The sequence below is a fragment of the Bidens hawaiensis genome, unplaced genomic scaffold (genome assembly GCF_021521415.1).
Source record: "Bidens hawaiensis isolate Kalapana, Puna unplaced genomic scaffold, B.hawaiensis_p1.1 tig00018658_1, whole genome shotgun sequence".
Lineage (NCBI taxonomy): Eukaryota > Viridiplantae > Streptophyta > Magnoliopsida > Asterales > Asteraceae > Bidens > Bidens hawaiensis.
The window spans coordinates 35,360-52,164 of record NW_027492824.1 but is presented as its reverse complement, the minus strand read 5'-3'; the positions used below and the strand labels follow the sequence as shown (position 1 = coordinate 52,164).

General features: G+C 39.9%; 2 protein-coding genes across 2 annotated transcripts; both read left to right on the top strand.

Moving 5' to 3' along the window:
- Positions 1 to 11,767: 11,767 nt before the first annotated feature.
- Positions 11,768 to 14,338, top strand: LOC143556617 (uncharacterized). The gene is made up of 3 exons (XM_077045891.1): positions 11,768 to 12,410; positions 12,472 to 13,226; positions 13,970 to 14,338. Exons 1-3 carry the CDS (start codon positions 11,768 to 11,770, stop codon positions 14,336 to 14,338), a joined length of 1,767 nt encoding a protein of 588 aa, XP_076902006.1.
- Positions 14,339 to 15,499: 1,161 nt separating this feature from the next.
- Positions 15,500 to 16,126, top strand: LOC143556616 (uncharacterized). The gene has a single exon (XM_077045890.1). The coding sequence runs from the start codon at positions 15,500 to 15,502 to the stop codon at positions 16,124 to 16,126; it is 627 nt and encodes a 208-aa protein (XP_076902005.1).
- Positions 16,127 to 16,805: the final 679 nt, after the last annotated feature.

Here is a 16,805-nt window from a genome sequence, read left to right as displayed (position 1 = left end):
TAGCATAAAGTTTGTAAAAGCCAAAGAGATTTCTTTCCAATTTATTTTTTATCTTTAAACAAGCAGTTCACATTTTCAAATTGTTTTGTCGTGCTACAAAAATGTTTTCACCATTACACATTCTTGTTCATACATTTTGTGCTCAAATGCTAAATACAAGATAAACTTTACAGTTTATTGATGGAATTTATTGATTGACTGCGGTTATGATAAGAGTGATGATTTTTCAATCCTTGAATCTTCTCAAGATGGTGAATTTATGGTATGGCAGAGTATTCGAGTTAAAGGGGAGTGAAGATGCTGATCGTGTGTACAAAATTGATGCTGATAAAGCTTGGAGACGTAAAACTAATGCCAGGGGTAAAGTATTACGGCTGATGACTTGCAGTTAAAGTATTCAACTTTATCGTATTCGAAATTAAAGTATTGGTCGTTAACGTATTCGTAGTTAAAGTATTCATCGTTAAAGCATTCGACGTTAAAGTATTCGACAGCTACGGAAAAGAGGGAGTCTGTTAGTGCATGATTTGTTGTCCGCAACTGTTCGAATAGGCTAGGGGTAGTTTAGTCTTTATATCTAATGTAAATGGCTCATCCGCTAAGCATGTTTAGCGAATGAGGTCCATTCGTTAGACTAGCTACTCATTCGTTAAAGTAAGAGCTCATACGCTATGTATTTAACGAATAAAGGCTCATTCATTATTTAAGGATGCCCATTCACTATTGAATGTAGCGAATGGGGCTCATTCATTATTTAAGGATGCCCATTCACTATTGAATGTAGCGAATGGGGCTCATTCATTAACGAGATCACTCATTCGTTATTAATGTCTAACGAATGAGCCTAGGCCTATAAATAGGCAGATCCTATTCATTTAGCATAGAGATTTGTGTCATATTTATCCCCTAATGTAACGTTACCATGCCGGATCTCTCCAGCTCTAATGTATTCATCATTAATGTATTCATCATAATGTATCGATCAACCTTTAACGTACCTCGTTTCATTTACGGATTGACGTATCCAATTGCGACCAGATTTTGGCTCGTATAACATATTTTCAATATTTTAATTATTTTGTTAATTCCCTAATTTGGGACTAAATTTGTCATCATTAAAGCAAATGACATTAAGCGTCCAACCAAATCTGACCAAATTCATAAATATCATTTATCACAAATAATTCATATGAGTAAAATGGTCATTCTACACAGTTATTTCAAGGTCAAACCAAACAACACTTGCTGGCTTAGAGCCTCGTAACCAGTCAGATATCTTATTGGTTCAACACTTGTCAAACAGCCACTAAGTTGATGATTTATTTAATGTTTCATTTAAAATTGAGCATGGACGAACATAATGACCAAATATAAACAAACATAAATGAATCAAAGAGGTCCAAGTATATGATTTCTAAATGAATATAACAAACTTCCATATAATAAATTAAATTTAAACAAATAATTACAAAAAATTACAAAATAGTTAAAAATAAAAACCTAAATAAACCCGCTTTATACGTGGGCTAATGCCTATGTTAAGCCCAGTGCTCAAAACAGTTTTGGGCCACTCAATCTGCTAGCATAGTCTTCTAGCAACCAAAGTCATCTTCACTTTTGGCTTACCACTAATTTTTCTAATAGATCTACATGCAATTTACACCCTTAGGGTCAACACTCTCATGTAGTTTGAGAGCTTGTTGTGGCCCTTTGGCCTTTTGCACGAGGAGCACTTGGAGTCTGCATTTCCTTGTAATGTGAACCAGTCATTAAGTCAACATTTATTTGACTATCAAAAAATGATGGGGCCAGAGGCAATATCATCTTACACGTAAACCTAATAATAATAATAATAATAATAATAATAATAATAATAATAATAATAAGAGGGTGTTTAGGATTCCTTATTTTTACCTCCTTATGACTTAGTAATAAGTTACAAGTTTGTAACTTATCAACTTATTTTCTCACATAATAACTAATCCCAAACACCTTTTTTTTAACTTTTCATAAGTTATAAGTCATAAGGAGTTAAAAATGAAATCCCAAACAACCCCTAATAGTCCCACCGTCATTAGTCTTCATCTCCCAAACCTAAGTACCTAAACTCCATTGTTCATGATATCTTCATACACCAACCCTTTACTCGGGTCATCTCTGGCCACAACACCACTGTGCGTCGATGGTTTTACAAATCTTGGAAATCACCAAAATCGGTGTGTTCGAGGGCTTGAAGACTTATTAGGTGTGGCTTAAATCACTCCAACATCATCATGCAAACTCTCTTCCTCTCTCTCCTACCCCACAGCAAGCTTTAACAATGACGAAATCATTAAAATGTGAGAATTGAATCAAAGCCTTTTTGTTGTTGGTGTGTGTTGGGTTTCAGTGGTGATCAGTTAAAATTTCGTTTATTAAATCCGGTTCAATAAACGTGAAAAATAATAATTAATTACATTAATTAATATACGCAGCGGAAAATATATGTTAATCAGCACCGAAAACAAAACCCGACAGGATCCGGTTACAGATAATACGAGTAAGAGTCAAAACATTAAATATAAACTAACAATATATTTAAGTTTACCTCGGTTAATAATTAACCGGTTGAGACACCGAAGGCTAACAAACCGAGCTAGGTGATATAACGAGATCTAACGACCAACGGTGCGGTGCACGACGGCAACCCGGAAGCGGTGGTGGTGTGCGGACAGCGGCGGCGGTGGCATACAACGGTAGCGGCGGTGAGCAGCGGCGGTGGCTGGACAGCGCCGGTGGTCGGGCAGCGGCGGTGGTGCAGGTTAGCCGGCGATGGGATGGAGGAAGAAAGGAGATGGACTTTTTGATTAGCTTAGGGTTAAGGTTATGTCAATAGCATCATGTGTTTATGTAACCTTTAATTAGGTTTAACTTAGTTAGTTATAAACCCAATGGGCCAACAAGTCCACTTCTTACTCAAAAGCCCGCTCCATGTAATTTCATCTCGTTAAAGTATCTAACCCGGTTAACTAACTTAAGAGGGTCAATGGCTCGTTACCTCAAGGTGTAACTCTCACGGGTCATAACCCGGTTGGCCGTATTGACTTACCCGAACCGGTCTATAATTCCAAAAGTCTCCCACTTGGATGGTTTCTAGTTAAGTTACTCAATACTGGCAACCAGCGGTGCTATAGCTACACATAGCTGCCCCCAACAGGTTATAATATTTTAAATTCATTAACCAAAATAATCTTGGAATACACTATTTCAAGATAACGAATTTATGGTAATCGTTGTCATCTATCCTTTCTGTATAAGACATGAATCAGGTTCAATCTCATATGGCGTTCAATCATTATAGTTCTCGATCAAGAGTTTAAGTGGTCCAATCAAACACACAGTTAGTTTGGGTGAGGCCTCACACTTTACCAGTTTGAATCAACGAGGGCGCCAAGATGTCTAACTGTTACATATCATGTAAGAGTACAGAATCCCATCTTGAATACTTACAACTTCCACTGAACTTTAGATTATTCCCAACCAATGCCTTTATAGCTGGCAGTTACGCGACAGCGGTTGACACTGATCAAAGAATAGCCTTTAGTAAACGAAAGTTCTAATATGTACCTCAGGTTTAAGGATACTAAATGAGTATACCAGTATCAAAACATCTTATGACTAAGATCCATGAAGATGATTTGATGCGAGTTACATCCAACGTCATTCATAATGAGGTCTGTGAGTTTGGAAGTCAACTCCTTGAGTCCAAAGTTAGAATAGTCTTAATTCAGAGTCGTTCCCACGAGTCTGACCGACTACGGATAATTTAGAATACAATATTCACTGATTACAAGTATTAAAACGAACACAGTTATATCATTCAACATTGGCATTTAACCATTAAATCAAAAGAGAACTTAAAGTATAACTGTTTGAAATGTTCACACATCCAAATACTAAATCAAAATAAACTACTAAGTAATCTAAGACCGGTAACATCTCTGTGATGATCATGCTTGTCCTGAGTCATCGGGTTAGTGAACGGGTCAGCTAGGTTTTGATCTGTGTCTACTTTGCTTATTATGATGTCTCCTCATTCCAGTATATCCTGTATATAGTGGAACTTACTTAGGATGTGCTTGGCCCTGTGATGAGATCTGAGCTCTTTGGCTTGAGCAATGGCTCCTGTGTTATCACAGATTACGTCGATCGGTTTCAGAAAACTTGGAACCAGATCGAGGTGGACTATGAATTTCTTCATCCAAGCAGATTGTGAGCGAGAAACATCTCGGTTATTCTGGGAGCTAGCATCAGTGTAACACCTTACAGTGAGTTCTTCCACTCCTCCAAACACCAAGAACATGTCTTTCGTCCTTTTCAGGTACCTCATAATGTTCTTCACAGCAGTCCAGTGGGCAATGCCAGGGTTCTACTGAAAACGGCTAGTCATGCTCAGTGCATACAAGACATCAGGTCTAGTACATAACATAGCATACATGATAGAACCAATCGCTGAAGCATATGGAATCGCTTGCATGTGCTTAATTTCAATTTCTGTTGCTGGAGATTGCGATTTATTCAATACGGTTCCTTTAGCCATGGGAAGAGCTCCTTTCTTGGAGTTATCCATAGAGAAGCGTGCCATTACTTTGTCTATGTATGTACTTTAAGTCAACCCTAGAAGCCGCTTAGACCTATCTCGGTAAATCTTAATTCCTAGAATATAAGCAGCTTCACCAAGATGTTTCATTGCGAAACAAGATCCTAACCAGTTCTTAACTTCCTTAAGCATAGGGATGTTGTTTCCAATGATCAGTATATCATCAACATACAAGATGAGGAATGATATAGTGCTCCCACTAGCCTTTCTGTAAACACAAGGCTCATCTTCATTTTTGATAAAACCAAATTCTTTGATTTTCTCATCAAAATGAAGATTCCAGCAGCGAGATGCCTGTTTAAGTCCACAAATGGACTTATTTAGTTTTCACACCCTGCTAGGATATTTAGGATCGACAAAACCTTCAGGCTGAACCATATAGACATCTTCAAAAAGATGTCCATTAAGAAAAGTAGTTTTGACATCCATTTGTCATATCTCGTAGTCATAGTACGCGGCTATGGCAAGTAATATCCTTATCGACTTAGTCATAGCAACGGGCGAGAAGGTTTCATCGTAGTCAATACCCTGAGTTTGAGTAAAACCTTTCACGACTAGCTGTGCTTTATAAGTCTGTACATTTCCATGCATGTCGATATTCTTCTTGAATATCCACTTGCTCCCTACTGCCCGACACTCGGGGGTAGCTCAACCAAGTTCCAGATTTGATTGGTACGCATGGATGGCATCTCGGCGTTCATGGCATCTTGCCATTTCTCAGATTCCGGATCTAAGATAGCAGACTTGTAATTAGCAGGTTCGTCGCTTGACTCAGCTACTAAGAGGACCTCGGGACTATCTAGATGCCATAGGTATTTAGAGTTTGGTACGCGAGTCCTATTACTTCTGCTAACGCTTGTGTTCGTGTCCGATGTATCAGCAACAACAACTTGTTGATCAGACGTTCCAACTTCCTCAGCGGTAGTTTTTAGTTCTTGAATTTCTTCAATATCGACAATATTATCTCCAGTTCCTCGATCGATAATTTCCTTCTCGAGAAAGTGGCCCTTCCTTTTGATAGAAATCACATTTGTATCAGGATGAAAGAAATCATATCCACTTTGGTTAAAGTATCCAACGAAAACAACTTTTACGCCGCGAGGATCGAGCTTATCGTCAGAATCACTAGTGACATAAGCATCACATCCCCATACTCTTAAGGAAAGACAAATTGGGTTTTCGCCCATGCCATATCTCATATGGGGTTTTGCTTACCTTTTTAGTTGGAGCCAGATTGACAATGCGGGCGGCGATCAAAAGTGCAAAGCTCCAAAAGGAGTGAGGCAAGTTAGTTCTACACATTATCGATCGGACCATGTTTAGCAAGGTTCGATTTCTCCTCTCGCTCACGCCATTGTGTTGGGGTGTGCCGGGTGGAGTGAACTGTCAAACAATTCCACGCTCTTTCAGATGATGTATGAATTCTGAGCTGAGATACTCTCCGCCTCGATCTGATCGAAGCATTTTAATAGTTTTCCCGAGTTGGTTTTCCGCTTCGTTTTGAAACTCTTTGAACTTTTCAAAGGTTTCATGCTTATGTTTCATGAGATACACATAGGCATATCGACTGTAATAGTCAATAAAAGAAACGAAGTATCTTTCATGACTCCTAGACATGGTTCTGAAAGGATCGCACACATCAGTATGTATGATTCCCAACAGATCCTTTGCTCGTTCATTCTTATGAGTGAAGGAGCCTTTGGCGAGTTTGCCAGCTAAGAAGGATTCACAGTCATCAAAAGAGTCCGGTCCTGTGGATTCAAGAATCCCTTTGGATTGGAGTCTCTTAACTCGTGTCTTGCTTATGTGGCCAAGTTGGCAATGCCATAGAAATGTATCATTGATGCCAGATCTGATACGTTTAGAAAGATTATATACATTATTGTTTATTTGAACATCAACCTCATAAATACCATTTCGAGGTTTAGCCTCAAAATAAAAGATATCATTCAAGTAGGCAGAAATAGCATTACTATTAAAAACGTACTTAAATCCTTGTTCAAATAATAAAGAAACTAAAATAATGTTTCTGGTCAAACCAGGTGCAAACAAACAGTTATCCAAAGTAACTACAAGGCCAAACGGACAAGCAAAACGATATGTTCTAGTTGCAAGAACTGGGACTCTCTTCCCATCACCAACGATGAGTTCCATGCTGCCTTGTTTCAGCTTCTTCCAGTTTTCAAGCTCCTGCAAGACATTAACGATGTGGTAGCCACATCCGGTATCAAATACCCATGTGTTGCTAGAGACAGTGAAAAGTTCAATAACTTAAATAGAAATACCTTTAGAGGAGCTTTCACCATTGGTCCTCTGACTTTTCAGCTCAGCAAGGTAGGTTACGTTTCCAATGTCCCATTTTGTTGCACTTGTAGCACTGGCGCTCCTCAGGAGGCAGCGGTGGTACCTTTGCAACACCTTTGTTAGTGTTGGTGGCAGATCTGGCAGCAGTAGTAACCTTCTTCTTGCCTTTACCGTTATGACCCCGGTTCTTGGGTTTAGGCTTGACGACACCAGCAGATCGAACCATAAGAACTTGATTGTTTTTAGCGGGAATATTCATCTCAGCCGTCTTGAGCATTCCATGAAGCTCCGACACTGTCTTCACCCAGCCATTCATATTGAAATTCATTACGAACTGGTCGTAAGAGCTGGGAAGAAAGTTCAGGATGAAATTCGTTGCCATTTCATCTGACAGGGGATAATCAAGTTTCCTTAGCTGTTCGATGTACCCTTTCATCTTGATGACATACGCACTAACAGGTGACCCCTGTTCCATTCTGCAGCTGATGAGCTGCTTCATGGTGTCATAGCGTTCTTGACGGGCTTGTTTCTGGAACATGCCCTTGAGTTGCTCAAGCATCTCATAGGAACCAAAATCTTCCAAGCCTTCAGCAAGCTCGTAAGACATGGTGGCTAGCATGATGCAGGCGACTTCAGTAGAGTCGTCCATATGTTTTTCAAGAACCCCCCTGGCATCAGCAGTATTGTTTTCAGGCCCGGTTGGAACAGGTCCATCGAGAACATAGTGCTTCTTTGCCATCTTGAGAACAAGTCCCAAGTTGCGGTGCCATTCAAGAAAGTTGGTGTCATTCAACTTTTCTTTTTCAAGGATAGCTTTGAGGGTGAATGAGGAGTTATTATCAGTAGACATCTGTTCAATTAAGCAAAGTAAATTTTATTAGTATTTTTGATGTTTTAATCATGTTATTAATGACCTAATGACATTAGTAAATAGGAAATTGAGAATCTGGCTTCCAGTTACTAATGGCAGCTGTAGCACACAACATTAGTAAGTGGTTAGGCAGACAGACAACAATTGCCAATTGTGAATAGAGCACAACTCTCGTTTATGAGGCCTATTAAGACAACATTTGCCTAAGCAGATACGTTTAGCCTCATCTATGCCCACCTTAGCCTCCAGACAGCTGTAGCACGTAACAAGAGAGTAAAGTAATAGTCGCCCTAGTATAGTCACTTGTGAAAGAGCCGAATGTGTCAACGAAACCCTTTCACCTTGAAGGATAGGCTAGAAATCAAGTGCGGTGCTGTAGCTCCAAACACTTGAAGTTTCCCAGTATGCCTCAAATGTGACTTATAGTAGGATGGCATAGACTATTGATTTAAATTGGGATTAATTTTTAAATATTTACCGAATAGAGTAAAAGTCCAGTTTTACTTTATTGATCGAGACAACTTGATGAACCCTTTCATCTCTCAGGACACTTAGTTTTATATGACCTATTAAAACTAAGTTGGTCGCGATAATACCAACAAATTTTAAGTTAATAGTTTTACCTATTAAGTTATTAGTTATGGAAAATTAAATTTAGTTTAATTTTGCAAAACTTGATTGGTTAATTTATTTTAATATATTTGGTATTAGGTTGGTGGTATTATAATCCTATTATAATCAAGCAAGCAACCAAAATAGCAAACAAAATATGTAAATCTTAAATGGCCATGATTAGTGATTGATCTTTGCTAGAGCCTATTAGCAAGATCAATCGGGTCAAGGGGTCACAACACAAAACAACCACAAGGATGGACTCTTGGTGCATCCCGTCATCTTTGGTGACTCCCACTAACTTCAAGAACTCCATGAGCTCGTCCTCGTCCTCGGTTTTCTTCGGGTCTTCTTCGTTACAAAATTACACTAATACAAGTAATGAAAAACTAAACCCTATCTATTATAATTTTGAACCGTCAAGGTGGCTAAAAACCATAAAATAAAATCGAAAACTAAATACAACTTTCGAACCATCCATATGGCCAAAATAAAATCATTCAACCAAACAAACAAGGTTAGGCAAGATTTACATATTCAAAGAAGAATAAGTCGGGCAATATTTTAGTCAAATAAAATAAATAAAATTTTGACCAAACTAAAATTGCCCTAATATTTTATCTAGATCATAAACGTCAACTCCATTGAAGTTTATGATGCAGAACCGATGAAAATACTGGATTCGACTAGTATGTTGTAACCAAGGCTCTGATACCACTGTTGGGTTTCAGTGGTGATCAGTTAAAATTTTGTTTATTAAATCTGGTTCAATAAACGTGACAAATAATAATTAATTACATTAATTAATATATGTTAATTAGCACCGAAAACAAAACCCGACAGGATCCGGTTACAGACAATATGAGTACGAGTCAAAACATTAAATATAAACTAACAATATATTTAAGTTTACCCCGGTTAATAATTAACTGGTTGAGACACCGAAGGCTAACGAACCGAGCTAGGTGACACAACAAGATCCAACGACCTACGGTGCAGTGCACGACGGAAACCTGGCAGCGGTGGTGGTGTGAGGACAGCAGCCCGCAGACAGCGGAGGCGTACAGCGGCAGAAGCGGCGGCGACGGCAGCGGCATGCAGCGAGCGACGGCGATGAGCAGTGGCGGTGGCTGGACAGCGCCGGTGGTCGGGCAGCGGCGGTGGTGCAGGTTGGCCGGCGATGGGATGGAGGAAGAAAGGAGATGGACTTGTTGATTAGCTTAGGGTTAAGGTTATGTCAATAGCATCATGTGTTTATGTAACCTTTAATTAGGTTTAACTAACTTAGTTAGTTATAAACCCAATTGGCCAACAAGTCCACTTCTTGCTCAAAAGCCCACTCCATGTAATTTCATCTCGTTAAAGTATCTAACCCGGTTAACTAACTTAAGTGGGTCAATGGCTCGTTACCTCATAGTGTAACTCTCACGGGTCATAACCCGGTTGGCCATATTGACTTACCCGAACCGGTCTATAATTCCAATAGTGTGATTATAATCGGTTTCAAATATTGTTATTGACAAGTTTTATATGGATATGTAGGTTACTTTCTTGATGCTCATCAGATCGATTTGAATTAATTGTCTTGTTCCTGATTATTCTATGCAATTGAATAATATAGACATGAGACTGTTTTGTGAGATGGATTTAAAGTTTTTATTGAGCATTTTGACGGTTGGTTGATCAATCTGATTGTTATTAAGAACAATGGAAACTGATACTAGAGAGTGAAAGAAGAGAGGGTGAAATTTTTATAGCATCAAACCACAAGGTTGCAAATTGTATGAGTGTATAATTGTCTTTTCATACGGATTCTAACAATTTGTAAATGTTGGGGAAATGGTTGTGTTCACATTTTGAGGGAATGTAGACTTCATGTGCTCTCGTGCAAAAGGGCCAACATAGATTCTCAAACTACACGAGGGTGTTAATCATAAGGGTGCAAATTGTACTTAACTCTTTTTAGTATATGTGATATGGTTGACTCTTGAGCTCCTGATTCTAGTGCAAAGGCGTATATGGTAGGGATGACCTCGATGCCATACCGACATCGATCTTGATATTTCTAATCCTAATTTTTTAAAAAAACTTGATACCAGTATCAAAAATGTTTGTTTCGATACCGGTACCCAATACCATTTTATCATCCCTAACATATGGCGTCAATTTCCCATGGTTCATAACGTGCGTGGTTACTTATTCTGGTTCGAAGATAGTAATTGTCGATAATGGTATGGCACTTTGCATCTCTCGTATCGGTCAAACATTATTTAATTATACTTTTAAGTTTTAACAAAGAACACATTCTTATTGTTCTTGGACTAACGAAAAGAATATTTTGTCTATCACACAACTAGTTGCTATTGTTTTCTAATCAGTGTTAAGACCATGTGTTGCATTGGGGGCGCCAAGCCGTAAAAAATCATACGTTAAAACGTTGAACCTCGGACGCACATTGCAGGATATTAACTCACGTGTCACGTCACATTAAAAAGTGAAATAACTAAATTTAGGCTAAAATGTAAAACACTAACATGCTAAAGAATAACCAAGAAGAAAATTAAAAAATGTTTTAATGACTTATTGTCTATACTTAGATGACTTGTGCGTTATCACGCGCAATTCTATTATTAATGAAACTTGCATCGAAAATAAAAAGCATCGCATCGGTATATTCATGATTCTATATAAATTATATTCCATATGTTTGTATAGTAGAAAACAAAATATACTTAAAATTAATTATGATAATAAAATATTGATATTAAAAATAAAAATAAAACAACTTATAAAGGTGGCCACATGGACCCCTTACAGGAAAGTACGTTCACAAATGTCTTAATTGTTCTATCATATGACTATGTTAGAAACTCGTTTAATACACGGGTTAAATGAAAAAAAAATATAAATTTATTAAAAAGACTTCTGATAACATTAAATTACAAACTACATAAAGTTAAAAATAATAATATACTACTGTTATGAACCTGCTAAGCCCGACAAGTCCATGGGTGAGTAGAGTGCATGCAGCCCATTCAACTAGTTGCACATAGGGATTTGTTTTAAAAGTTTGTTTGTTACTTTTTCAAGTCAATAGGTTGCGAAGAAATAAAGGGAATCATGGGTAATGCATGGTTTCCATGTTTACATGTTTTTTCTATTTTAGTAGGTAGTGGATTAGTGGTGAAGTTTCTTTATACCCTTTAAAAGGAATTTTTATTGTTTTTATGGAATTATGCAAAAAATTCTCTCAATACTTCTCTCTATATTTCTTTCTAGCTTCCCTCTATTTGCTTAGCCGATCAAACCACATCAGTGGTATCAGAGCGGTGGTGATCTCCATGGATACCCGAAAGAAAACTACATGGCAATTCCAACAAGATAAACAAGAAACCTTCGCCAAGTTTCACGCCATGTTTGAGAAACTTTTTGGGGATTTCCGGACCTTGCAGACGATAGTGGATACGAAACAAGACACAGGCACTGTCGGCCCTTCTGGTTTCGGTGGGGGTGGAACCGTCATTGCTTTCGGCAACGACAACAAACCCTACCTCAAGCTTCACTTCCCTAGATTCAGCGACGACGACCCCACGTCTTGGCTCTACCAGGCTGAACGGTCTTTCGATTTTCAAAGGGTTCCTGATGCGGAACAAACCCACCTTGCTTCACTGCACTTGGACGGGGTGGCCCTGAAGCGGCATAAATGGTACACCAAATCTCGTGGACCGCTCTCTTGGATTGAGTTTACTACGGCTCTACTCCAACGTTTTGGTCCAACAGATTTCGAAGACCCATTGGAATCCCTCTCTCGACTCAAGCAAACCACCACGGTCTCAGCTTTTCAAGAAGCATTCGAGCGACTCTCCCACCACGTAGATGGTCTGCCCGGTGCTTTTCTACTAGGTTGTTTTATCGATGGTTTGAAAGATGAAATTCGATTGGAAGTTAAGATAAAAAAAACTCGTACCTTATCAGAAGCCATTGGTATTGCACGACTGGTGGAAGATAAAATTAAATTGCAACGAAATAACTATTCTTACCCTAGGTCCCATGTGCCTACTCCCTATCCCAAGCCCACCTCTTCAGCTATCATGTTGGGCCCGGGCCCAACCACTAAAATTAAACCTTCCAGCCCCAACTCCTATTCGTAGGATTTCCCATCAAAAGGCTAGAGAACGCCGAGAGAAGGGTCCTTGCTACTACTGTGACAGACGCTACACCCCGGGTCGCAAGTGTAGTAAACCCCAAATTTTTATGATCAAAGATGCTTCCGTTGAGGTGGACGACCCAGATGAAGCTCTAAGCGATGAACCGCCGGCTGAAATCTCTTTTCACGCCATCACTGGCACCCCTACTCCACAAACTCTACGACTGCCCAAGCAAATCAAGAATAAGGATGTGGTTATTTTGGTCGATGGAGGTAGCACGCATAACTTCATTGACCAGGCATTAGTGAACCGTTTCGGGCTAACGGTGGACAAAGATACTCCCTTCAAAGTGGTGATTGCTAATAGTGACCATGTTTCTTGTTTGGATCGTGTCCACGGGCTGACTCTCACCATCCAAGGTTACATCATCTCCACTGATTTTTTTGTCTTACCGGTAGCGGCTTGTCCGGTGGTCTTAGGGATCCAATGGTTAAAGACCCTCGGTCCAATCGAGATTGATTATGAGAAACTCACCTTGGGTTTCCACCTTGCTGGATCGTTGCACAAACTTCAAGGCCTGCGTAGTTCGGAACGGGCAGCCCTCGAGATGAATAAGGCAATGGCCATGCATGGGTTGGGCCTCCTTTTGCAGGTCAGTTTACTGTCTTCTGAACCTACCCTTGAGCCCACTCCTTGTGCTACCATACGTCAGGTTCTTAGCCGATACACTAGGGTTTTTACGGAGCCTAATTCTTTACCACCACGACGTTCACATGACCACTCCATTCCCATTACACCGGGGTCTCGTCCGATCAGTGCCCGCCCTTATCACCAACCCTATCTCCAAAAGTCTGAAATAGAGAGGCAAGTTCCCGAGCTACTTCAGCAGGGGTTGATCCGCCAAGTCATAGCCCGTTTTCTTCCCCGGTATTGCTTGTCAAAAAGGTAGACGGATCATGGAGGCTTTGTATCGATTATCGTTCCTTGAACGATATTACAGAGAAGGATAAATATCCCATACCGGTTATTGATGAACTACTTGATGAAATGCATGGCTCTTGTATCTATTCTAAGTTGGATTTGCGTTCCTGGTACCACCAGATTCGGGTTCGTGATGAAGATATTCATAAGATGGCTTTTCGCATGCATGATGGCCACTACGAATTTGTTTTTATGCCGTTCGGTCTCACAAACGCTCCGGCAACATTCCGGTGCTTGATGAATGACTTGTTTTGATCGTACCTTCGTAAGTTTATCTTGGTGTTTTTTTACGATATTTTGGTTTACTCTAAATCAGTTGCTGATCACGTGGAGCACTTAAGTCTTGTTTTGGAAATTTTGGCCACTAATCATCTTTATGCAAAGCAATCCAGGTGTTGTTTTGGAGTTTCACAGGTACAGTATTTGGGCCATCTTATTTCGGTGCAAGGAGTGGCATTAGAACCATCCAAAGTTCAATCGATTCTTTCATGGCCCACTCTGAAGAGTTCTAAGGGTGTTCGGGGATTTTTAGGGTTGGCCGGATACTACCGAAAATTTATTAAGGGTTTTAGGAGCATAGCGGCGCCATTGCATCGGATGGTAGGTAAAGGTCCCTTCGTTTGGAATGATGTGGCCGAATATGCTTTTCAATCTTTGAAGCTTGCTCTTACTACCACTCCTACCTTGGGTCTTCCAGATTGGTCACAACCCTTCACTATTGAGTGTGACGCAAGCGGGGTGAGGATTGGTGCGAACCTCTTGCCTACTTTAGTGCTTCGTTGAAGGGTTCAATGCGTTCGTGATCTACATATGAAAAGGAAATGATAGCAATGGTGAAAGCCATGTGTAAATGGTGGCACTGTTTGCTTGGTCGACCTTTTGTCGTTAAGACATATCACATGAGCTTGAAGTGCCTACTTGAGCAACGTCTCACCACTCCGGCCCAAGCTCGGTGGCTTCCCAAACTCCTGGGGTTTGATTATACTATTGAGTACAAGAAGGGTGTTTCTAATAAAGGTGTCGACGCTCTTTTAAGACTTCCCGATTTCCAATTCATGGCCATTTCGCACCCGTGTACTACAATGTGGCAAGATATTCAGCAAGAGGTACTAACTGACCCTTATTATCAACATTTATTTTCTGATTCAGGGCACGTGGGTCAGCTGGATTTGGTTTTACGTGATGGAGTTTGGCTTCGAAAAAGGGCAATTCTTTAAAGCCCCGCATCACCCTTATTAGATACTGTTTTGAACCTATTCCATGCATCACCTGAGGGATGCCATTTTGGTTTTCTAAAACACTAGCAAAGGTCAAGCAAACATTTTGGTGGGTCGGCCTCAAGGAACGGGTGAAAGCTTTTATCAAGGGTTGCCAAGTTTGTCAACGCTTCAAATCGGATAGCATGCGACCATCGAGTCTATTGCAACCGCTTCGATTCTGGAGCGGATATGGGAGGATATAAGTATGGATTTTGTGGAAGGTCTTCCTAACTCAAAATGGTTAATGGTGGTTATGGTGGTAGTAGACAGGCTCTCAAAATATGCCCATTTTATTCCCATGAAACACCCATTTACGGTTGCGGCAGTCGCTAAAGAGTTTGTCACCCAAGTGGTCAAGTTACACGGTATTCCCGCAACGGTGGTCAGTGATCGTGACAATGTATTTATTAGTTCTTTTTGGCTGTCATTATTCAAGCTCCAAGGCACTAATCTTTTCATGAGTTCAAGTTACCACCCTCAAACGGATGGGCAAACAGAGGTGGTTAATTGCACGATGGAACAATATTTACGGTGTTTTGCGGGGGATCAACCTAAGCGGTGGTTGGATTAGATTCCGTGGGCTGAGTATAGTTATAATACATCAGTCCATACGTCTAAGAAGATGTCCCCGTTTAAAGCCGTTTATGGCTGATTACCTCCTAAACTTATTCCATATGTTCCGGGGATGAAAAATGTTCAAGCCGTAGATGAATATTTATGTGATCGTGATGCACTTCTTTGTCAATTACGAGTAAATTTACTGGCGGCTCAGAATCGAATGAAGATTCAGGCGGATCAGAAGCATCGTGATGTCGAGTTTTGTGAAGGTGATCTTGTCTTTGTGAAGTTACAGTCGTACAAGCAAATCTCGGTTGCCAACAGGTTGTCGAACAAGCTAGCTCCGAAGTATTTTGGACCGTATAAAATTTTGAAGCGGGTCGGGTCGGTTGCTTATCAACTTCAGCTACCCCAGGGGTCTCTTATACATGATGTCTTTCATGTTAGTCTTTTGCGCAGATGTGAAGGCGAAGCTTTAACGTTAAACCCGGTTGTTTTGGACGAAACTGCTCTTACTCCTCCGGTGCAGGAACCTGAGTATGTTCTGGACGAGTGGGTGATAGCCAAAGGTAAGTATAGACCCAAAATTGAGATACTTGTCAAATGGGTCGGTAAAAACCGGGAAGAGGCTACGTGGGAAACCAAGAGGAGGTTTGCCAAAGCTTATCCATATTTCAACCTTGCGGACAAGTTGAATGCAAGCGGGGTGGATTATTATAAACCCGCTAAGCCCGACAAGCCCATGGATGAGTAGAGTGCATGCAACCCATGCATGCAGCCCATTCAACTAGTTGCACGTAGGGATTTGTTTTAACAGTTTGTTTGTTACTTTTTCAAGTCAATAGGTTGTGAGGAAATAAAAGGAATCGTGGCTCATGTCTGGTTTCCCATGTTTACATGTTTTTTTTCCATTTTAGTAGGTAGTGAATTAGTGATGAAGTTTCTTTGTATTCTTTATAAGGGACTTTGATTGTTTTATGGAATTATGCAGAAAATTGTCCCAATACTTCTCTCTATATTTCTTTCTAGCTTCCCTCTATTTACTTAGCCGATCAAACCACATCAACTACATACATAATATATTGATATATTAGGTTAAATTAAAGTCTTGCTACGGTAGACATTATCTCATACTAAATAAAGGCAGTTTATAATTTGCCAGTCATGCTCCCGCATGAGGATGTTCGATTGTGTACCTGTTGTTGCATCCATTATAATTTTCTTTTACTGTTTCAAACACATTTTTAGTGTTTCGAACACACATTTTTCACAAATTAAAGACTTGAAATTATTAGTTGATTATCGGGCTTTTAGTTCTCACCTCACATTCAAGATCTCTCCCCTTTCGGCACTCTCACCATTTTCTCAAACCTCAGTATTTCATCAAAATCAGCGTTTGAATTCACCTACTCCTTTTTGCCATTACTGATACG